Source organism: Emydura macquarii, unplaced genomic scaffold, assembly GCF_026122565.2.
Source record: "Emydura macquarii macquarii isolate MOO-44397 ecotype Brisbane River unplaced genomic scaffold, CSIRO-AGI_Emac_v2 contig_2422, whole genome shotgun sequence".
Classification (NCBI taxonomy): Eukaryota; Metazoa; Chordata; order Testudines; family Chelidae; genus Emydura; species Emydura macquarii.
The window spans coordinates 39450160-39475325 of NW_027132559.1; the positions used below are offsets into that span (position 1 = coordinate 39450160).

The following is a 25166-nucleotide window of genomic DNA, read 5'->3' on the forward strand; positions in this document are numbered from 1 at the left end:
AACAAGTTTCTCAGGATAAAATAATCTAAGCAACCTGGAGGGATCGCTGGACCGAACCCTAAATAAGATGACAATAGTGTAGCCGTCTCCCAGAGGCAAGCTTCCTTCTCCTCCTGACTGCATATGACTTTTAAAAAAAAAAAGTAGTGGCACCAAGTTGATTCTTTGCATTGCCTGAAGGAGTGAATGACTTGTTGGATTAATAATAGGTTTATGGAGCCTTTCACCTCCAGTTCGTCTGTCAGTGAGTGTGACCCTGAATTATGGGAGCTGTGAGGCACTCAGATAAGAGACTGCAGTATAAAAACCTAGTTAAAATTCAAGGTGTTAGTACTGATTCTGATAGGGTGTACTTGCCCCACACTGGAGACAAATGGGCAATAGTCCAGGCAGCAGAAGCCACGCCCCCTTGCTTCTACTGGGCATGCTCCAACTGCTGCTTCAGTATAAAGGAGAGCAGCCCAGCTCACTCTGGGGGGAATGCTGAGAAGCCAAGGATGTGTGATAGAGGCTCCAGCCAGGGAACCAGAGGAGCCCACAGTTGTCCCATGGAAGCTGGATTCACAGGCTGCTATGCCCACCAAAGGAGCTAGAGACCCTGAAAATGCCAGGTGGAGGCTTCAGGAATCAGGGTAGGAAGTGGCCTAGGGGGAGGGCTACCTATTGGCCCATGAAGAAGCAATGTGTTTCAGCCGGATCCCTGCTGACACAGTGGCATTCACGGGTCACTGACAGGGCCCTGGGATGGGACCCGGTAGGGCTGGGACCTGGTAGAGCAGAGAGGGGCCGGGTCCCCCTACCCCAGCCACCACCCACTCTGGCCCCTTCCACTCTGGCCATTAGGCCATACTACCCTGAGGACCTGGGTCACACTATTAACTCTAGCCATTAGGCTACACTACCCTGAAGACCAGGCTCGCACTAGTGACCCTGACCCTTAGACCACGCTGCCCCAAAGGCAGAGGCTGTCCACTGGCTCTGGCAGCTATGCCTTCCAGCCCTGAACTGGAAGGCAGCTATTGCCTCTGGCACTCTGCCCTGAGGCAGAGGGCAGCCAGACAGACTTAGCTGCGAGGCCATGGGGCCCATACCCCACCCCTACGAGAGACAAGGTATACATGCCCTGCGACATGATCTATAAAACCACACATTTATATGGTTGAGTTCCTGGCTTTCTTTCCCCTTGTTCTATGTCAGCGTTTGAGGTACTTGAGCTAACAATCTCCAGATGTAAATCTGTGGGATGGTAGTCAGAGTGCACTCAGTGAGGTGCCCTTATCCCTACAATTCACTCTCCTATTGGCAGGAAAAAACAAGTTTGCTGATTGTCCCCTTCCCACCAAACTTTAAGACTATACACAGTACTCTCACAGGCTTTTCCCACAGGAGGTAGCTTGGGATAACTTTGAGGTATTTTTTGTGGGAGATGCTGTTAATTCCTTGAGTTGACATGGAGACAGTATTTTGTAGAAGTTTGTTTTAGGTGTATGCATACATACACTTAAAGACTATGATAGGCATAGTACATAAACAAAAATGTACTTTCCTACATGAATATTAAAACATGATCATTTTAAAACTCATTGGGATGGTAAACAACCTCATTCAGGATTCAGCCCCCAAAATTAAAGATGTTCATTATGTATTCATTGAAAAAATCTTCCGCATTATGGCTAGTGAACTTCAGCTTTAATTCTCTAAAGTTCAGATTTTAAGCAATTTTTTTAAAGCCCAGACTTTTCTAATAGGCTAATACAAGGGAACAGCCAAAACAATTTCTCCATATGCAGGCTGGTTACATCTCATTTGGAGTATTGCAATCTGCTTTTGGCTACCATATTTTGAAAAGATATTGACAAATAATAATGGGTTTGGAAAATGAGAACTAAGGGGCGTGCATGAGAACTTGCATAGGTTCAATTCCAAAAGGAAGCAGGATTTTGAGTTGTAGGAGAGCACTGTCCTCAGAAATGCAAAGGGATATTATAAGGAAGTTTGGACAATTTATAATCATTTATCAACAAGGATAGAAAAAGAAGTAATGTGACTTGGGCTACTTCAAGGAAAACTTAGTTTAATGTTTAGAAAAAGCTTTGTAACTCTAACTACAGCTAGGCAATAAAAAAGCAGATAAGGGAGCCTGCAGAATGATTCTGACAAGTGGTATTCAGTGCTAGAGAAGACCTGTTATGGGTGGATAATTAAATCAATTCCATGATACAGAGGAACAGAGTATAAGACTCATTAAAACTACCTTTCAAACCGAATGATTCTGTATTCTCTTATCTATATTTTTAAGGCAGCCAAAAGCAGCTCCAGTGGTTTCTTCCTATTACAGGTAAAACATGAAAGCAGTTGCAGTTAAGATTAAACATGTATTCTGAATATTTACCATCTAGTACAGCAAACTGATTTTTAAATATATATTTTTATATTAAAATTAGAGATGAGCCTGAACCTCAAATTTGAACTGCTAGCAAACTTCATAAAGGTTTGGATTTCAATTCCCAAATCAGGTTCTGTGACTTTTGGTTCAAGATTTAATTTTTGGTATCCAGTGTGGAAAATTAATCCTATAGAAACTGCTCATTTAGTGAACTACCAAATGAATAGTGTTAATGACAGTGCTTGTTCAGAGCATCCTACATAGCAATAGAGCAGAGTAAATAACTAACTTTGGTTTGCTGGCAGTTCCAAAAAAATTGAGGGGAAAAAATTGGTTTAGATGAAATTTGATATAAAAATTATAATTTCTTTTTTTAAACCATTTTTATAAACTAGAAATTTTGAATTTAAGTAGAGGAGACAATTGGACCAGGGTTTCCCACATCCCAGGTGAATGCCCTAACCACTGGGCTAAAAACCCAAGTTGAATGAAACATATTTTTTTTGATTCATTGTCAAGAATTACTCTGAATTGCCACTATGAATGACAATGAATTGTCATGGGGCCAGAGAAAGAGAGAGTGAGAATAGCTCTTTAGGTGAGGTCTCTGCTGCTGTCTGATTGCGTACTTCTGATTCCAAATGAGGTGTGTGGTTGATTTGACAGTTTGTAACTCTGGTGTTCATGACTCTGAGGGTCTACTGTACTTTTATGCTTTGAGTACAATTAAAGGGAGTTCTATGCTCGCAGCCTTTCCTGCTTGCTAAAGCATCATTTCATGAAGAAGCTGTACTGCAGCTCTTGGTAGGACTATCCAACTTTCTTCCTGTCTAGTTGTCCACTATGAACCCATGCCAGCACGGATTTGAATGCATACACAGACACACACAGTCTCTCCCACACAGCCTCCTTTTCTTAATGGTGTTTGGACATGTTCCAGACAATCCTCACAATGGTATGGATTTCTTCCTGGGTCTCATTTTAAAATATTGAAAATATGCATAAATCAGAGGCTAAATCTGCAATGCAGTACACATGCTCTTTTCTGGCCCCAGTACCACCAAGCATACGTGTGATCTTCTTCCAGCAAGTCCATGGTGTGGTGGGTGTGGTGATGGAAAGGATCCATAAGCAACTGCAGTGCTGCTGATGGTGAAGTTACATGTTAATAGTCATTTTTTAATTTTTTTCGTCTTATTGCTCTTTTTGTCTAGATAATAAAATGCAGTGCTTTTCATCCACACACTTGAAAGTGTTTTTTACAAAACAGTTTTACCCACATTTTACACATGGAGGGGTATCTGAGGCACAGAGATTTTGAGTAACTTCCCTAAGGTCACAGGACTTAATAGTAGAGCTGGGAAAGGAACCCAAGTTTTGTTACTCCTCGCTCTGATACCCAATGCTGGACCACACTGCTTGATAACAGTGCTATTTTCACTATGAAATGAAAATGAAGACTATACCCAAAGGATTTGTTTGCAGTAAGGAAACATTTTAATTGCTATTATTCTAGAATGCCATTATTGTATTTGTGCTCATTTCCTATTTTGAAATTTCCAAAACCATGTTTTATCAATATCTATGTCAACTCTTCCTGAAATATGACCTGTCTTATATATAATTTGCCAGCTTTTCCTCCCAGTTTTACCATTTTGTTCTGCAAATGTAGGTTGAGGAAAACATAACTGATGTATAAGCTGCTCATCTGTAAATGTCCATGTCTAATTCAGAGTTGAAGATTCATTCCTTAATTGAATTTTCTGTAATTTTGTTTCTCTTTATGATAAATTTTGCAGAGTTACATCTCTCTCCTCCCCCCCCCCCCCATGCATTTTATAAGAGAGGTGGTATGGGAGGAAATGAGTAGAATCATATAAATGTAGAGCTGGAAGGGACCTTGAGACATCATCAAGTCCATCCCTCTGTGCTGAGGCAAAACCAAGTAAACCTAGACCGTCCCTTACTGGTGTTTGTCCAACTTGTTCTTAAAAATCACCAGTGATGGGGATTCTAAAACCTCTCTTGAGAGCCTATTTCAGATCTTACCTACCATTATTGTTAGAAAGTTTTTCCTAATATCTAACTTAAATCTCCCTTGCTGCAGATTAATTACATTACATTTTGTCCTACCTTCAGTGGACATGGAGAACAACTGATCACCATCCTCTTTATAACAGTCCTTTATATATTTGAAGACTGTTATCAGGTCCCCCCTCAGTCTTCATTTCTCAAGACTTAACATGCTCAGTTTTTTTAGCCTTTCTTCATAGGTCAGGTTTTCTAAACCTTTTATCATATTTGTTGCTTTCCTCTGGACTCTTTCCAATTTATCCACATTTTTCCTAAATGGTGGTGTCCAGAATTGGACACAGTACTCCAGATGAGGCCTCACCAGTGCCAACTTGAAGTGGGACAGTTACCTCCCATGTCTGACTTAGGACACTCCTGTTAATACACCCCAGAATGATTTTAGCTTTTTTTTGCAACTGCATTACATTGTTGACTCTCATTCAGCTTGTGATCCATTATAACCCCCAAATGCATTTCAGCAGTACTACCTCCTAGCCAATTATTCCCCATTTTGTAGTTATGCATTTGATTTTTCCTTCCTAAGTGTAGTATTTTACACTTGTCTTTATTGAATTTTCATCTTGTTGAATTCAGACCAATTCTCTAATTTTTCAAGGTTGTTTTGATCTCTAATCCTGTGTTTGCAACACCTCCCAGTTTGGTGTCATCCGTAAATTTTATAAGCATATTGTCCACTGTATTATCCAACTTATTAATGAAAATATTGAATAGTACTAGACCAGGGACTCACCCCTGCAGAACCCCACTAGACACGTCCTCCCAGTTTGACAGGGAACCATTGATAATTACTCTGAGTACGATCTTTCAACCAGTTGTGCACCCACTTTAATGTAATTTCATCTTGACTACATTTCCCTAGTTTGCTTATAAAAATGTCATGTTGGACAGTTTCAAAAGCCTTACTGTAATCAAGATATATCACATCTACTGCTTTCCCCCATCTACTAGGCCAGTAACACTGTCAAAGAAGGAAATTAGGTTGGTTTAATTAACAGGTTTTGTTCTTTTTATTTCTTGCCATCAAATTGCATGTAATATGTGTTTATGTTTTCCAGATTTATACAAGCAATACCTTTACTTCATTTACAAATACAATTGGTCTGTGAGTTTGCTGTTCCTATAGCAGTGTTTTGATGATAATGTATTTGTTAAAAACCAGACCTTAGAAATTCACTTTAAAGTAAGAGGATGAAAAACCTATTAATGTCCAACTCCACTTCCTTGATTGCTTAAGATTTTCTTTATTCTTTTGTTTCAATCAGAGTCAGACAGTACAATTTCTACAAATACGGTGTCTAAAGAAAACGGAGTTATCTCATTAGGTGCAGTTTAATTGTGCCTTTTATTCTGGCTGGAAATCATTTTTGAATTTATGAAGTTTGCTTTCTAATATTTGAAGTTTAAGAGCCTTGAAAGTTTTATTCCTTGATCAACCATGTCACAAACAGTTCTTTAAAATTAAAGTGAATTTAGTGCTAGATTGAGAGCTGTGGAAACTAAAGTCTTCTGTATACACACATAATATATAGAGGGTAAGATTGATGTGAGGGGATGAGCAAAGTTAGAACCACCAAAAAGGTAATAATTTTCTTTCTGGTAAACCACTTAAATGGTATGTTTTATGTGAATCTTCCTCCCCATTTTACTCCTCCTCTTCTCCCCCCCCCATCCTCTACTCCCACAAAAGTTGTCCTGTTAAGACAGTACAAACAGTGGTATGAATTCTTCTATATTATCCAGTGAGTGGTATAGGTCAACTCTGAACTTTAGATATTAGCTCTAAGAGTGAGAAGGTAATTCAGTCCTACATTTCTTTCGTGGGAGTGCCAACAAGGTTACCATTTGTAATTTCTCTGGTAGGAGTTTTACAGCCCTACCGTCTCAGCTCACGTAAATTACCAAAGTGTCCTTAGGTAACAGAGATTTTATAATTTGGATGCAAACATTTCTAAAAATGAAACCAAGGAAGTTTGGATTGAAAATACCAGATTCATATCCATCTTTCATGGTTTGGATTCAACCAGAGTAGTATTTTTAAGCGGAACCCTTGATGCAGTTGCATCAACAGTAAATCCTGTCTAGGCCTCATCTGGTGATGCCCTCTGTCTCCTGAGGATTTCTAATACTCTTCATAGCTGTCCTCTAGGACGGGTTCTCGACCTTTTTCTTTATGAGCTCCTGTCCCCGCAACATGCTACAAAAACTCCAGGACTCAGTGGGATCGGGGGAAGGGAGGGGCTTGAACTCTGGGTTTCAGCCCCTGGGGGTGGGCCTCCAGGCTTCAGCTGCCAGGCCAGGGGGGGTTGGGGCTTCTGCCCTGTTGGGTGCTGGGGCTCGGAGCTCTGGACTTCAGCAACAGGGCAGCGAGGCTTGGGACTTCTGCCCCATGGAGCACTGGGGCTCTGAGCTTCTATCAGGGGGCGCCGGGGCTCAGGGCTCTGAATTTTCTGCTGTGGGCCCCAGCCAGTTTAATGCTGGCCATGCTTCACGGACCCCCTGAAACTGGCTTGTGGACTCGCAGTTGAGAACCGCTGCTCCAGGATATGGTGAGGACTAGTCATCCTCTGCTTCCATGAGTGGGTGGTAATGGTGGAAATCACATGACAACAGCTATTCTTATTAGATTTCTGCTGCTTTGATTTATACAACAGATATTGTGATGGTTTTTATACATATATAAACACTGAATTATAACTGATGGGCTCTGCAAAAGCCGGAGACTACTAGGCTTTTCCACCTCTGCTAAGTGAAGATGATGCTGTAGAAAGGTCACTGCAATTGTAAAAATTACCAAAAAATGAACTAAAAATACTTAGTTTTTGAAGGGTTCCTGCTAATGTCTCATTAAGTTGTGCTCAAATGACTAATATAAAAAAGATCAGCACTTGCAGTCTGATCTAACTTTACTGAAGATGGTGGAAAGTCTTTTGTTGATTCCAGTGGGAATTAGCTCAGGCCTGTAATAGTTTTTGCTTGGTAACCCGAGTGAAGATATGAATCCTGTCTTGTGAAACAGAGCAAAATGGTTTCTAGAGCAAATATATGAAAGAAGCTTAGATAAACAATGCTGCTTTTGCTTTTGGAGACACTAGTCAGTTACCATCTGCCTCTCAGCCACATCTTTCACAGATTTCTGCACGCTTCTCCTATGCACGAAGTGTGAAGAAAACCCTACATTTTTTATTGATTTTTAGTGTTAATTTATTTTCAGATTCATGGCTTACAGTGTAAGAGCTCTACATTGCTCCATGGGCAGACTAAAACAGAGTTTAGCAAATCCAGGCACTGAAATGGGGCCACTGTCTTTCTCCCTCTCGCTCCCTGTAGAGAAGTCTGAGGGAAGGGGACTTGTCCCTGTCTCTGTCTTCTACCTCTCCATGGAGAACTCAAGGGAAAATTCATCCTGTTCCTATTTCTACCAGCTACTGTCACCTCTTCCCCAGGCCTACAGAAAGATCCTGGCAGTGGAGCAACCTACTCCTGCTTCTCCTACCCTTGGAGTTTTTCCCATGCCCTAAGTAAAGATTCCAGAGAGTGAAAACTTTTTCACTGCTCCCTTTGCTGTCTAAAGGCACAGGCCGTTCACGTATCTTTCATTTCTGTAATGACGGGGGGGGGGGGGGGGGGGGGGGAAAAACTGCCCCATCCTGTGCAGAAAAGCAGGCACAAGCCTTGTAAGTCCAAACATAAAACTTTCCCTGCCCCTGTGTGAGAATAACCCATATGAGGGATCATTTTGTCCTTTGTTTAAAGAAGAGCTTTTCTGACCATTTCTATAAATGTTTATCCTGAGGTTCCACGGGGGGAGGAAGCAAAACTATAGGGCCAACAGCTATTATACCTGGCCTTAATTTGCCTGAGAGGACTAATAGAGCCTCTACCATTAGTATCGGACTTGTCGTTGCAACAGCACGGGATGGTTTAACTACACCTGAATCTTCGGTCGCTTCATCTAACAACATAGAGAAATGGACTCTGGGATTGTTAGAAAAAAGTTGTTCATTATAAGCGCAAAATGTATTGTTACATTCAGGAAAGAGTCCACACGAAAATGTTATAGTCATAAGTGGAAAATATTGCTATTGTGGATTTCTATGTATAGTATAGATTCATACACAGCACCAATTAGTTATATGTGAGAGTATTTATTATATCTTATATCATTATATCATTCACTATCTTCTGTGAAAGTTCACCTTTCAACTATATCAGCATACCGTGCTCCTGTAAGTGGTAAATCAATTTTCACTAACGATGTAATCAAAATGTTCTTAAAAGGTATTAATAATTTTATCCTCCAGTAAGATACCCTGTGTCATCTTGGGATTTGAATTTAGTGCTTTAGCAGTTGATGAGACTTTCTTTTGAACCTGTGGGAAGTTGTGCTTTGTTTCATCTGTAATACAGTAGTTTGTTTGTTTTTTTACAGTGATCACTTCTGCAAAGTGTATAAGTGAATTACATACATTAATGGATGATCCACTATTCACTGCCTTTCATAAAGATAAAATAATTTTTCATATGCACCCAACATTTCCTCCAAAGGAGGTCTTAGATTTTCACATAAGTCAGTCTATAATTTTACTAGTGTTTTTTATTTTTACAAGCTTCATGCTGAGGAAGGGGAAGCTAAATTCCATGCATTAGATATTAGAAGATATTTAGCTTTTTATTTAGACAGGACTAAGCCATTTAGACAGGATCCAAGATTGTTTATTGAAGAGAGAAATAAGGCTAAAGCTATTTCTATATAAACCCTTTCAAGTTTCAAGTTAGGTTAGAATTTATGTTAACGAAACATAAATTGAAGAGTTTATCTGTTCCCCAGGGAAATAGAACACGTTCTACTAGATCAAAGGCAGACTCTATGGCTATTTTTAGACATATACCTCTAGTAGAAATACGTACAGCAGTAACAGGGAGTTCTGTTCACTTTACTAAACACTATTCCTTAGATTTAGAGCCTAGAGCTGATGCAAGATTTGGCAACAAAGTCCTCCAGACTTTATTCAGTTAGGACTCTATGGTTCATAGTACTGCTTAATCTGTCCCAAGAGTGGGAATCTGTAGAGAACAGTCAAAGAAGAAATTAAGGTTATTTGCCTGTGACTGAGATTCTTCAAGATGGATCCTTCATATTCACATTCCCTGCCTGCCTTTCCCAAGTCAGAGTCTTACTTACCAAAGGGCTTGGGTTCACCGGGGGAAAGAACTGAGGCAGCTGGAGCACCACACTCCCTTTTATATTCTCTTCCTGAAATATTTGTCATTCACTGAGGGGAAGATCTAGGGAGGCACAGGAGTGCTCCAACGGCTACTGCTAGCTAGAGTTCTACCATTCAGGCTGCATCAGATGGAGCATTCCATGAGTGTGAATATAAAGAGTCCATCTTGAAGAACCTCAATTACAGAAAAGTAATTTTTGCTTTATTTTTGCCTTAATGTCACACTGGGAGCTAATAATCAGTTGGTTCTCCACTATGACCCCTAAATCCTTTTCAGAGTCACTGTTTTCAGGATACAATCCCCAATTCTATAGTTATGGCCTGCATTTCTTGTTCCTACACATCTAACTCTGCATTTGGCTGCATTAAAACACATTTTCTTTGAATGGATCCAGCTTACCATTTATCCAAATTGCTCTATGCAACTGCCTTTTCTCATCGTTGTTTACCATTCTGCCAATCTTTGTGTCATTTGCAAATTGTATTAGCAGTGATTTTATTTTTTCTTTCAGATCACTGCTGAAAATTTTGAATAGCATTGGGCCTAGTGTTGGGAACCCAACAGGAAACGCCCCGGTTTGATTCCCCATTGATAATTACTTTTTGAAATCTGTTAACTCTTTTTTTAATCCATCAGAATACCATGCGGTTCTAACTCAAATCCCTTACAAAAGTCTTAGTATATTACATCTGTGCAGTTACCTTTATCAACCTAATTTGTAATCTCCTCAAAGAATTGCAGCATGTTTGTTTGAGAAGGCCTATTTTCCATAACGAGATGTTGATGATCATTAATTATATTCTTATCCTTTAATTTTTTTATCAATTGAATCCAGTATCAGCTTTTCCATTCTTTTTCCTGGGATTGATATCAGGCTAATCAGCCTGTAGTTACCTGGGTCATTCTGCTTGCCCTTTTTTAATATTGGCACAATATTAGCACTCTTCCAGTTCTCTGAAATTTTCCCATTATTTGAAAATGTATTAATTATTATCACCAGTGGGTCAGATATCCCCTCAGCCAGCTCTTTTAGGACTCTTGACTGCAGTTTATCCAGGCCTACTGATTTAAAAATATTTACCCCTACTTAAATGTTGTACAACGTCCTCTTTGATTAATAATGGAGTGGAAAGTACTTCACTGTCCTCATGTGATACAAGCACATCCTCCTCTCCTTTTCAAATACAGAACAGATTTATTTATTGAACACTTCTGCCTGTTCTGAACCTTTATTAACAATTTTTCATTTTCCAGCTAGTAATAGACTTATACCATTGCTAAAATCCTTTTGTTCTTAGTATACTTAAAACAAACAAATAACCTTTCATTGTCCTTAGCCCTGCAAGCCATGGAATTTTCCCTGATGTCTGTAGCTTTCCTTATCAATTCTCTGCATATTATAGCTTTTAATTTATATTGATTGCTATCTATTCCTCCTTTTCCCCATTCATTATATATTGTCTTTTTTAATCTAAGTGCTGCCTTCACTTTGCCATTCAACCAGGTTTGGCTCTTAGCCAAACCTGTTCTCTTTTTTGATTATGGAATTGTGGCTTTTTGACCATCTGAAACTCTTCTTAAAGAACTCCCAGTTTTCATTCAAATTTTTCTGGCTAAATTTTTCCTCCTGGCCAATTTCACTTATAATTTTCCACAGTTTTAGAAAATTAGGCCTTCTGAAGCACCAGCTATTCATATTTCTGGGTGGGACCACCCTCCACTTGCCTATATTGAATATAATCAGGTCATGATCACGGGTCCCCTAAGGAACCACTAACTTCCACTCCAGTGATTAATTCATCTTTAACCAGCTTAATGAGGTCTGAAATAATTATCTCATGTTGGGTTCAATACCTTTTGTGTTAGAAAAGTATAGTTAATATGCCTAATCTAATTTCTTGTGGACAAGTGTCCACATCACAGAAACCACCCCTGCATTGTCATCGATTGGCACCAATGTCAGGAAAGAGCAAATAATCTCAAGTTTCCCATTGATTTCAGTAGTCTGTGGATCAGTTTCTTAGGTGGATATGGAGAGTTATCCTATCATTCCTGAAGGGTGGTTCCTTCAATTCAGACATGAAGTAAATTGGCATGGCAGCATCAATATTTCTCATGCATTATCTGTCCTGAGGATAAATAGACAATTCTGGTCTCCATGGTTGTCAGTCAGGCACCTTTAAAAAGACAAGACTACTTCAAAAAATTAAACTAAACTACTACTAATAAATATTCATAAATAATCAAAGAAAAAGAGTTAAACAAAGAATCAATACTGAGTGAAAGTTTCCTAATTAAGGAATTCTGAAAAGATTTCTGTATCTGCACCTGCTCTGATTCTGCTTACCAAGTCAGAAATGATTATATTATAACCAGGTCATGGTGCTTGTAAATCCAAATGGAAGTCACTTTTCTGTTCTGTGTGTTGGTAATTTACAGGTTAACTAGTTTCTCATTTCACCTGCTTCTTTGGCCAGAGACCTAACAAGCAATTTGAATACATTTTGGAACCATTATGTAGTTATTACTTTGAAATATCACAGATGTGCACATCGTGCATGGTTGTTTGTAATAGCTTTTTAAATAATCAAAGGATTGGAAGGTAATGTACAGATAATAACTAAACAGAAGTTGTATAAGTAGACTTGCTACTATGGATGACAGTATAGGTGCCTAAGACCGTTGTACCACACCCAAACAGTTGACGATAAGGACAAGCCCACAAGTATAGTGACATCTGAGACAAACAGGAAAACGCCTACAGCAATGAAGTAAGCCACCTAGATAATGAGTGAAGGAATGCATAAGCAAGGCATGCTAAGAAAATATAACCCAGTCAGGAAAAGTATGTTTGTGATTATAAAAATTCAGGATGTATATAGCATGAAATATACCAAATATGGATAAGGGTAATGAGTAATCAATGCATATAAGAACATGGATGGTTTGTGTGTTATGTATGAGCTATGTAAGTGTATAAGGGATAAAAGAGTGAAAATGACGAGGGAATAGCACAGGATCTACATAGCCAAATGACCTGATGATAACTGAAACAGCCTACCTGTACCCCCAGAACTTGATAACCGATCACTAGTCTATCCTGCTCTATCTATTTTACTTATGCTTTATGTTTGATTCAGGTGATGATATATTTTCCTACATTTTTTCTTAAAATGGACTAAGCTTAATAATTGGGTATTGACTGTGCTTTTCCCAACTAACTCACCTAACTGTCTGTCACACATTGGAAATCTTATCTGTGAAAGGAGATTAAGTTTTATCTGGAGTAGAAAAATGGTTCTGTGGTATTTGGATTGTACTCTGGGTATTTGCACACACACCGTATGGTCTTTGTTTTCTGCTATTTAATTTGACAAATAAAAAACAAGTATGATCTTCAATGGAACATAGCACTTATTCACTGCAATGGGAATTACAGGAGCTCAACACTTCTGAAAAAAATCAGACCCAGTCAGACTACTAGAATTGTATAGGACACCATGCAACATCCCTGGTTAAAACTGTGTGAAATTAATTTTTGAGTGTCTTTTGTTTTTTGTTTTCACATAGTAGGAAGAGGACAAATCCAGCAAAGAGGAGTTGTTAATGATTAATATAATTAACGGTGGTGACAAATAAGTTGTTTCTGAGGCAGGGAAGAAATATGATGGGCATTTCTGTCCAGTATCCCTGTCATATATAGCCCCAGGTTGATGCAATAATCCCGCCAACCAGACTGAAAAAGAGTGGGGAAACCATTTCAGTGAAAGCTGTATCTAATAATCTGGAGAAGCTACTTCCTACAGCATATTTATGGACAAGGTTACTGCTCTAGATAAACAAAAGGTACCTCAAAAAATAGTGTTCAAATATCAACTTGCTAGAAAGCTTCCATGTTTTTGCTCTCACAACAAATTAGATGAAACAAGAGTTGGCATCTTTCTCTGCATGCTGTTTATTTTCTTTCTAGCTTTTTCTGCATTTGAAATATTCTTAAAGTTTGCTCCTATTCCTTAATAGCTACATTGCTTTTATATTGCCATCACTGATTTTTACAAGGTCTGCAGAATTACATGCTCATATCTCAGAGAGCCAGGGAAATAAATAATAATAAATTTTTAAAAATACAATGCCTGAACACAACACTAGCATCAATTCTAGTATAGCACTTTTCAATGTTCCTATAAATCTAGACTCTATTAATAGAATGTAATACAAAACTGATATACTTTTGACAGAGACCCATAAATCAGTGAGTTAAAATGATAAGGCACAGATACGTGTTGATACAAATAAAACATTTTTTATTCTGTAGCTGGGCACTGTATTAAAACTAGCAGTCTTTCTGTTGATTTTTTCACAGGAAATGTAAGTACCAAATTATGTGATGTAGGAGCATGGAAGAAACACCGGGATTCCCTAATTTACCACAAACACACACACACAAAAAAGGGGGAAGGGGGTCAGAGTTCTACCAAAACTTTAGTTAGGCTAACTACTCCCTTCTTTTTCAACTGCTCAAGTCCAGTCGTACTGTAATATTTACAAATAGTAGAAATGGGAATTACAATAAAAGGACATTTAACAGTGTAGTCACAGAATGTTGTCAGTGAGAAGGATATTAAGAATGAATCTTGATCCTTTGTTGAAAGAACAGCAGAGATGCTGGTTTCTTTACATCATCCCTGTTGAAACAATTTCATTTCCCTTTAGAAATACATGTGGTTATTGTATCTGAATTACAGCAGTACGTGAGCCTTTTTATACATAAAACTTAATAGCTATTTATACATCAGTTATTCTATACACATTGACATGGTTGTTGAGCTGAAGGCTATAATTAGTGTTTGATTTGCAAGATGTTAAAAGATTCTTCTTTAAGCATGGTTCAAGGTACCATTTAAAATACTCGTATAAAGCAGTCATTTGGCCTTAATATTACAGCCTTATGTTTTATTGGGTTTTTTTTATGTAGTCATTTGGTTGCTAGAGACAGTAAATGGAATAGTCTTTGATCAGTTATTAGAAATTGTCAATAAATAAAGTCCTTGCACAGCTTTAACTGCAAATTAACTTTAGTTAAAGCTAAGCATATTTATCTTTGCTTAAGATAAATATGCAATAGTTATTTTTGTAATCCCGTATCCCTGTTTACCTCTGGAATTGATCTCCTCCTTGTGTCTCTATGATGCCTTTAACCTACATTTTAGCTTCTGTGAAAACATTCCATCATCTGAATGATAAATTAGACTTGGTTGTCAAAAGCTTTAAATTTACTTTACCTCTTTTGAATCATCTTGCTGTAACAGTAATAACTCTACTCAAACCACTTGAAAAAAAAGTACTAGGTTAGGTGGTTTGCATGCCATCTTTCTGATAGTATGGTTTTACTTATGTTTACTTTTATTCCTAATCTGGAGCATTTAAGGATATTAGGAATTGCTTATTAAAATCCATCACTGAGATTTTCAGGGTTAATGCACTTCGGCATATAGGGTAGACCAGAAGATAACTATAAAATACCTTCAGGATAAAACAATCTAGTTACATGTGCAACATCTGTGAGTGAAGTGCATCAGTAACGACTGCTAATAATTTGTCATTTCCAAGTAAAGAAAAACTTTTGGTCAGTATATGTCCCTGTAGTATTTTTATTTATTTAAATTTAATTTAGTAATTTTGTATTAAACTACCATGGGTTCAGCTCCTGTTGCTACAGTTTCAAGCTCAACAGAGTGAAAATTACTTCTGGTGCTTTTCTCAAATTGGACGACTTTAGGAACACACAAAGTCCAATGATAGTGATCACAGACACAATCACAAGTACAAAGTCTTATCTGTACTACAATCTTTATTAAAGCAATACGTAAAGTTACAATTACCCATGCGTATATCAATCCTTCAAAAATGCATGCAATGACTAAAACTGTAGTCATACTCATAGCCTCAAAGATAGTGTAGGGTCCAATGGACTTCTCAATAGATGATCATCAATAGAGGGATGGTTCCTGCTGTGGTTTCCCATGGGAGTCATCTTTGGGGGGGAGGGGGTGTCTTCCCACTTTTATCCAATCAGGGAACTCTCTTACCTTGTTATGACCACACCTAAAACCATTTGCATATGCATAAGGGTTTCAATTCTATTTTCCTTATCTTTACTTCTACACCCCATGAATATTGGAGTGCCCAGTTTTTCATAGGTTGTTTTTAGTTCCTCTTATTCTCATTAGCATCTATGCACAAAATGCATCTACAGTAACCTGCGGTCAGAACAAAACATTCAAAGATGTTACAGTCAGGTGTCTTGTGCTCTTGGACAAATCATTGTGATCTGTTGTAATCTACTGTTCCATAACATCACCTATTGGTACATCTTTTACAGTAATCTTGTGACCTTACTGTCATAGAATCATAGAATCATTTACAGTCATCTAGTTGCTCAAAGCAGGACCTTATATGTCATAGGGTTATTCCTCAATCATCCACTCATGTCAAGCATTTTTAAAACTATAGTCTAGTCTTACTAAGCTAAAATCTTACAGGTCTCAGCCTGTAGGCCTTGCGTTCCAGTCATGCTTTACTTATATACCTAATACACAGTCATCACTCCTTAATATGTGTCAATCTTATACTTCTATAAACCTACAACTTAAATCTATTTAGCATGCATCGATTATATATGAAATAGCGTTTGAATGGACCATAACACCACATAACACAATGATAATTGGATGATAAAATGAAGTAATTGGCTATGTCCCCTAGAATATAAGCTGTAATTAAGCCCTTGAAAATGTAAAAATCAAGGATCGACTGCTGTACCAGTTTGTGATAAATGAAACCATGTTAGTTATCGAATCTGTACACTTTGGATGAGTAGTTTTGTGTGGAAAGAGCATCCACTGTGATTTCTACACACCCCACTCCAAATGTTGAGGAACCTCTGAAATGATTTAGGGACTGATCCTGCAGTCTTTTCTCAGGTAAAGCTCCCATTACTTTCAATGACAACTCCAGTTGTGACCAAATGCCGGATGAGAGATTTAGACAGCTGGGAATGGCCTCCATGTAGATCAATTATACTGTAGGCCATCTTTTGACTATAGAAAATTTGAAATAGTAATGGTTTTAATTTACTCTTAAGTCTAACATATATTTTGATATTAAGACTTAGTTATTTTGCTTGGTGAAGAAAACTGAAAACAGAAGTATGTAATCATGTCATGCTATTTCTTGCTGCAATTCAGGCAAGAAGTGTGTAATCCTATCACAACTATAAATAGAGGTAACCCTTGTTCATTTAAATTATTTCTGACCATTACAACAATTAATTTGTGACAATGGAAAACAATTAAAGAGAAAGAAACAAAAACATATTAGATAAGTTTTGTCTTTGGCTGTCATTCAGGCACCTTTGTTTTCCATCCCTCTCATCCTCCTCCTTTTAGGCCTCCTACAAGGTATTAGGTATACCTCCCCAGAGGTATCCTACAAGCTGTCATACGTATTAGCAGGGAAACCAGTGGATCTGGGAAGCTTTCTTCTGTTGATGCCATGCAATTATCAACAATTGTAAAGATATTTAGTTTCAGTTCTAAGCATGGATATCCAGCTTCAATGGATATTGCAGATCCACAAGTAGAAGTGCAGATTGCAAAGTTTCTGGATCGCAACTCAAGTTCCTTTGTAAAAGGAAAAAAATGTGAAGAACTTCAGGAGAAAAATCTAGAAGGGAAAATGCTGGAAGCAGTTCCATAAAGCCATTGATAGTCCCACCAGGTTCTAGTCACTTGAGCCCATAATTTGGGTGTTCCTTGGAATGCTAATATTTCTCAAAACCTTTCCAAATGTTTCTCTAGGCTATTTCCAAATCTTTCTATTTCTTTCTCCACAATGTTTCTAAGCCCCAGTCTTTTCTCACTGTACATGTTTCCAAAACTCTCCTCCAGGCCCTTATCTCTTGTCTTCAATATCATAGGCTCCTCCTGTATGGCCTTTGACCCACCTCCTTTGACTGCTAAGATTGTCTTTCTGGCCCATTTTTATGATCATGTTATTCCCCCACTCTTTGAGCCCCTTTCTTCTCCATTCCATTGGAGAATGCAAGCTTCTTATCCTTGCCTGTGAGGCCCTTCTAAATCTAAGTTCCATGTTGCCAACAATACCAGAATTATCCCTGGATAATTTATTTTTAAATACAATTATCTTGAAATCTACTAGTTGTTGCAGAATGGCTAGTAGGGTAGTGGACGGAGCATTGGACAGGCATACATGTCAAAATGATCTATTTTACCAAAATGAAACATTTTGTTTTTTTCAGGCTAGATTCACAAAGTGGTTTAGCCACCATTCACAAAGCAGCAGCTATAAGGTATTTTATCAATCTCTTCTTGAAGCTGTTCTACTTTGTATAAAACACTTACATAGTCGTTAGCCAGAAAAACAGAGTGAGAATGACTCTTTGGCCTGCTGGGTAGGGCACTCAGCTGGGCAAGGAAGACCTGGGTTTCAGTTGTTACTCCAGAGGTTTGATTCAGACATGGAACTCCTTCAGCCCAGCTGAGTGCCCTAAAGGTTATGAGGGACTCCTCCTCCTCTTTGTGTTTGTTTGTTTGTTTTGTTTGCTTGTTTTGGAGTTTGTTTGTGGTGTGGGTTTTTTTTTTTTTTTTTTTTTTTGTGAATCTAGCCTTTCGTTCCTTCACTTTTATTAAAAATACCCAAAACATTAAAAGTTTCATTTGTTGAACAAAACTTTTAATTTGACCCCCAAAATTGTTTCCAACTTTTCCTATATGCCACTCTCTCTTTCTCTGTCTCTCTCATGTTCTGGTCAACTGGAAGAAGTTTTTCGGAACTTCCAGCAAAACAAAAAATCAGTTATTCACACAACTCTAGTTGATACTTCTAATAAACATGCAGCAGAGAGATGGACATTCTTGCTTTGGTACAGCAGATTCTATTAAGTGGTTAGATCTCTTTACTGAGTGGAACATGTACAATAAAAAAAATCATCTCATGCTAATTTAAGATGAAATAGTAGAGTAGTCTGACACATACCAAAGAACAATTTTTATTATTAATAATGGACAGTATAATAAAAAAGCAGGTCAATAAAAGGAAAACACATTAAAATTCCATCATTGTAAAGCCATTAGCTGAAAGTAGTACTGCTTGTTGCTGTTATTAAAGCGTCGAAGTTGTCACAGGGGATTTACTGGCCATCACTCACTTGGAAGTCAGCATTCGTTTTCCCAGAGATTTCAGTAAAGTGTTTACAGCAGCTATACACTGGAGTTTTGGGGATGACTAAAGTTTCATTTGTAAGATAAGATTAAAACATGCAAGGCAAATACTTGCCTCCTATTGTATTTATTTTTAAAAAAAAATACTTCTTCTGTAATAGATTTAAAGTTTGTACTTTTTCCTTATTAGTTTACTTGCAATTTAGCCTAGTCTGTTGTTTTAAGGGACAATAAACTTAGTATTTCAAAGGCAAAATTTTGAAATGTCTGGGAGACATCTTCCATTTTAATCTGTACTTGGTTTTGTGTGTTTCTCCCTCTTCTCCCCCTCCCCCCTACAGGAGGATACAGATCATAATTACTATACTTCCAGGACATATGGCCCATTTGATTCTACCAGCCGAGATCTGTGGGTGAACATAGACCAAATGGAAAAAGACAAAGTGAAGATCCATGGAATTCTGTCCAATACCCATCGGCAAGCAGCAGTAAGGGATTTGCTATACATTGATATTTTTCTTCTTTGACTGGCACTGACATTTTTCTCCTAGGACTGATACAACAATAATTATCTAGGACAATTTCTACTAAAGGAGGTTCACCTCTGAATTTATAGCTCAGAGCTATGGATGCCTGTACAGTGCTGTGATAAAAAGAATCCATGTTGTTTTTGTGCACCTGTTGCACATATTACTCAGGGGATATTTTCCTCAAGGAGCTTTTTCTAGATGAACTGAAAATTCACCTTAGTGTTCGAGGTTAGATCACAAACTAGGATGCACAAAGCAATCCTGCTGGTGTTGAAGTCATTGGGAATTTTGCCTCTGGCTTCATTTGCATCAAGACTGGACTCAAGATTAAGTTACTCCTGTGTTTAACCCCAACAAGGAATAGACTTTTGTTTGCACCTCAAATTTGTATGAAAGACCAGCCACATTTTCCTTTTGAGAACTCTTAAATCTTTGCCGAAAAATTATTATTTAAACTTTTTTTGTCAAATGACAATAGCTAAAATGGCAGATGTAATTCTATTTCCAGATTAGAAATCTGCTTTAGCTAATTCCTATCACGCTGTCTTGTAGCGTAAATACTAAAATAAGCAGCTATCTTCTAATTATAATTGGATGCTACATCACTTCCAAGTTGTTTTCTCATGTCTGACCAAGTGCTGGAAACTGCCTGAATAGAAGAGCCAATATTGGCATTAATTACATAAGGAAAATTAAGACTCTGTGTTGTGACACAGTGTTCTTGCTTCATTTACCACCCAGTTAGTTGCAGCAAGGAGTTTAGTTTCTGACAGCTGAAAAAACAACAAGTAGTGCCTTTGCTTGATAGCTCAATGGTTCTTAAACATTCAAGAGGCATCTTTTGAGGCTGAAAGAAGAAAAACAAAGCTAAAATTCTTTTCTCCACTGGGTTCTGTCATATTATTTCTCATAGCCAATAAACCCACCAGCCAGATGACAAGCTCAGAGGGAAGTAGGTGACAGAAGAATCACTGTGGGATTTAGTTCAGAGTTCAAAAACTTGAGGAAGGCAATAAATCCACTGGATTTAGACTGACAGAGTACTACATTCAGGCAATCTTTTGCCTACCCAAAAGATGAAAAAAATTTCTAAAAAGTCTGCAAGGAGCTGGGGATAAAGGAAATAAAGGGATTCAGACAGTTCCCTATCTTTGGAATGAATTTAATAAAGCACTGTATCAGTTATCTGTGACTTCTGCACACTTTCTGAGTCAGTTAGTGAGGGGAATGGAAGTGTGCCACAAGTAAGAATATTTCATGATTTTGCTACTCTGCCAAAGGCTCCTTCTTGTGAGCACTCTCTTGACATCTGAGTTGGAAAAAAGACTAGATGCAAATGAAAAAATGAAAACTTTGTACAAAAGAACTAACAGTGCCTTTTCCAGGGTGAAGTGTTTTCCTGACAAGAAAAACTCTGGCAATACTGGGGTCCTAAATCTAGTGTTAAATTCAAATTAGAAATATTACATAATGTTTAATGCCAGGTGAAGGCTGCCAAATATTTTTTTCCTGCATGCGCATTTTAACTTAGAACGCACTGACATATTTTTAGCCTGGGTTTATGGTGGGTGTATAATAATGCTCACCAGGGCAGAGAGAAGAGGAGTTCTGCAGCTCAGATACCACAGAATCTAAGTGCTTGTCTACACTTAAAATATTGCAGCAGCACAGCTGCACCACACTGGAGTGCTTCAGTGAAGACACTATCTCTGCCAGTGAGAGAAGTTCTTCAATTAGTGTAGGTTCTCTACCTACATGAGAGGCAGTAGCTAGATCGATGGGAGAATTTTCCCATTGCTCTAGTGCTGTCTACTCTGAGTTAGGGTTGGATTAACTGTGTCACTTAGGGGTATGGATTTTTTCACACCCTTGAGCATTGTAGTTATACTGACCTAATTTCCTAGTGTAGACCAGGCCTAAGAGTATGTCTACACTTAAGCCCCTACAACAGCACAACTGCAGTTGCACTGCTATAGCGCGTCAGTATACACACTACCTACACCAACAGGAGGGGTTTTCGCATTGGCATAGATGATCCATTTCTCTGAGAGGTGGTTGATGAAGTAAGAGCTGCCTGTCTGCACCAGAGATTAGGTCATCACAGCTATGTCTCCCAGTGGTGTGGGTTGTTCATGTCCATGAGAGACCTAGCGCTGCTAATGTAAGTTTCCCATGTAGACCAGCCCTAAGAGCTTGTCTACATGGTGACATCCAGAAAAATTAATTCCAATTAATTAAAGGTGTGGATTTCAAGTGGATGAATTAAACCATATTAAACCCTTGTGTGAATTAACTCAAAATGAATTAAACTAAACCAAATTAAGGTCCCTTTTAATTCTGGTTAACAGCATTCACACAGGGATGTGATGCTGTTTAACTAAATCACTTCAAGTCCACTTCAGAAAGTAACTGTGATCCCACTTGCTTTGTGTCCATAATAGATAGAGATGTAAGTACTGATGTTTGTCCTCAACATTTAATTATAGGCACAAAAAATCCAGGCATAGATTTTGCTGTTATTTTTAAGACCTCTCTCAAGACCTCTGTTTTATGTTCTCTCTGAAAGATGGATAAGTACTAGTGAATCTGCCGGAAAGGTTTTATTTCTCTGTGTGTATCTCTCTCTGTGATTTGCATTTGGGTGTTTGATCATGCAACACCCACATATGCTGCATTGCTAAACTATCCTGGAAAGAAATTCTGGAATTAGACACATTCTACAAACTGGCTCCTACATAGATTTTTTTAAAGGAAAATCAAAAAATGAATCTATACACTAAAAGCTTTTTTTTAATGAATTATGCTTTTAATATCGCTTTCATAATTTACTCAGTTTTCTGCTAGCCCAAAGACTAAGACTTTTAGTTCAAAGGATAAAAAAAAAAAAAAAAAAGTAATTGTAAAAGACTGATTATAGTAAAGTCAAGAGTCTCATCTTGCATCTAGAGAAAAGCAGTGTGGGCTATAGCTGCAGTTGACCCCAATTCACAGCTTTATGCTTCCTTACAAATGATCAAGATGACGATTTTTGAAATAAGAAGAAGTCATAAAACTAGTATAGTGTCAAAAATGCCAAATCAGTGGTCTAATTGGAGCTGGGCAGCAGTGTGTCTCATCTCCTTGTGCAGGGATGAAACTCCATTACTCAATGAAAGGTCAATTCACACATCTTGCTGAGACTTAGTGATTTAGATGCTGATGACTTCTTAAGGATCATTGTTTAGTATAGGAAAACAAGGATTCAGATTCGCTTAAAAGCTCAGTGTTAGCGCATTTTATAATTTGGGGATTCTGAACAGATGTAATAAAGCTTGAACGTCGTTGTATCAACTTGTTCGGAGCTGGAGGTAATAATTAATTGGAAAAGTAATTTTGCAAAGCTATAATTTGGAAAGATTCATTGGACACTTAGTTTTCCCTGAAATTCACAGTAAGATCTCAAATTTGACCTCCTGCCTCAATGTTTCAATGATTTGGCAATCTAAATGTTCCCATTTCTTGAATGAGAGCCTCCACTATTTTTGTAGCTTTACTTTTTAAAATTATTTTATAATAAAGAACTACTTGGAATTTTGACACTGAAATTTGTATCTTGAGTGATGTTTGGATTTGTTTTCCTTCTGCTGTCCTAATATAGTGGTTTATTATTGTAGGATAGCTCATTAGTATTTGCATTGATTTATTTTTAAAAAGAGAACATTGGTTGTGAAAAATTAGATAATCAGAAAACAGAAAATAAGAATTAGAAGTATTAAAAATAATTTATGAAAATTTAGAAAAAATAGAAAAATTCCAGAGTAAGAAAATGTACTTTCCTAATGGATAAAAGGAAAGAAAATTAAGTACAGACCTACAGTATGTACAGTGTCTTTTTAAAGTTGTGCAGCTATTAGCACAGATGCATCTCTCTGTATACAGTCCATTAATAATGTCCACTTCACGACCATGATGGGATATCATTTCTGTAAGAATTGCCTATTGAATACAACAATTTCTCTGGGACTGACCCGTCAAGAAACCAGTATTTCTGACATGGCAATTTGCCCATAAGTATTTTCTGTGTGATTCCTTCTGGGAATGCTAAAAATTATGGTGTCACCTTTCTTCCACCATCACCTCAAAATTAAGATAATTAATGGACAAATACCTCTTCCATCTATAGATAAATAAAACCCCACCTTTAAAAACAGACCTTAATGTTCTGTATTACAATATTAGGATTTAAATAATCATCTGTATTAACAGGTATTACAGTTCCAGGATATAAGAACTGCATGAATAAAATCAATGGAAGCTCAATATTTGTTGAATGGGCACAGGATGGGTCTTTAATAGTACAGCTTTTAAATAGTGCACAACTTCATTGCAGTAACTTTGGAGTCCTGCTAGATTCCTGAGGTACACAGTTGTTTGTCAGTGTGATTCTAGATTGGTGTAAAAGCTATTCTGAATTAGTTAAACAGGGATAAGAAGAGATATGGGTGGAACTAATAATTGTTAATGTTAAGCCAAAAAACGCTCTATTTTCAGGTCTGAGCAGAAAGAAATAGTTTGGTGGCAATGCCTAGAACAGTGAAGGTTAAAAACAGATTGTGGAAGATGTTGATATGCAGTAGGAAAAATGAATGGGCTTATAAGAAAGGAAGAAAAAAGTTAAATAAACCAAAGAGGAGAAAGAAGAAATAAATAATGCTATGCTGGTCACTGAGAGGTGACAATAGCTGTTTAAACAGTAAAAGCTGCTGTTTCCTTTCTTCTTTATTTTAAGAGTATATATTTTTCTTGCCCAATATTAGGTGATGTTTTACCTGAGTCCCTCAGAGTTGTTCTGGTCAGAAAAACTGGTCTTTTTAAACAGTGTTGTTGGAAATAATGTATAACAGAAGGAAGCACATGGACAAGTAAATAGAGTATGCACATTATATACATGAAAACATGCATGGAAAAAACTGTGTTTAAATTAGTTCACATGCTTTCATTAAATGTGCCATGTTGCCTCAAAGTGTTCAGTTATATATATATAGATGGAGAGAGAGAAAGTCTATACAGTCCAGTTAGCACTAAGAAAATGGATTTTGCTGTTCCAATTGTAAACAAAAAACGTAATAATAAATCCCTTCAAAATTCTGGTTTCCATTTAAGAGGAAAGAAAATCTAATTTCAAGACACTGTCAATCTTCAGTGATTAATTTCATGCCAAAAAAGTCATTAAAAATCTCTGATGGATGAAGAAACTAATCCTATTGTGGGGGAGCCAAATTCAATCCAAAGGTGGTATACAAATTAAAAACAAGACAGAAGCTTAGAAAAATATATTTGAAGGATTTTTTAAGTACAGACCATTGCCTGCAATTGATGGAGTGGACAAATATTTGCATATGTTGTAATATTCAAATTCTATTATAGCCAGGAAATAGTGATGGTTGTCATCCTAAGAAAAAGACAGAAATAACCTTGCTTAGTGGAAACCTTTCCCAAACATCATGGTTGCCCATCACAGAATGGAATAATCCATTTGGGAGGTTTTATTTAAAAAAAATCAAAACAAAAAAACTCCTTCAGTGGTGTAGATTCAATGTTTCCGTGTGCTTTCAGGTCTTTAGCTGCAACACATTATTTTTCAGTTTAACCACTGGGGATTCCAGATGAGGGATGGCAAGGCTGCTTTAAAAATGGCAACAGTTAATG

General features: G+C 37.6%; 1 protein-coding gene across 3 annotated transcripts in view; it reads left to right on the forward strand.

The window, feature by feature from the left end:
- Positions 1-25166, forward strand: part of PLXDC2 (plexin domain containing 2) — a 350669-nt gene that overhangs the window by 179193 nt on the left and 146310 nt on the right. For 2 of the 3 annotated variants that reach the window (XM_067562334.1, XM_067562335.1), the window contains exon 3: positions 19290-19436. In XM_067562334.1, the coding sequence (XP_067418435.1) occupies positions 19290-19436 (147 nt within the window). Of the gene's footprint in view, positions 1-499; positions 633-19289; positions 19437-25166 lie in introns of those variants that run through there. The other variant, XM_067562336.1, reaches the window with a different exon arrangement.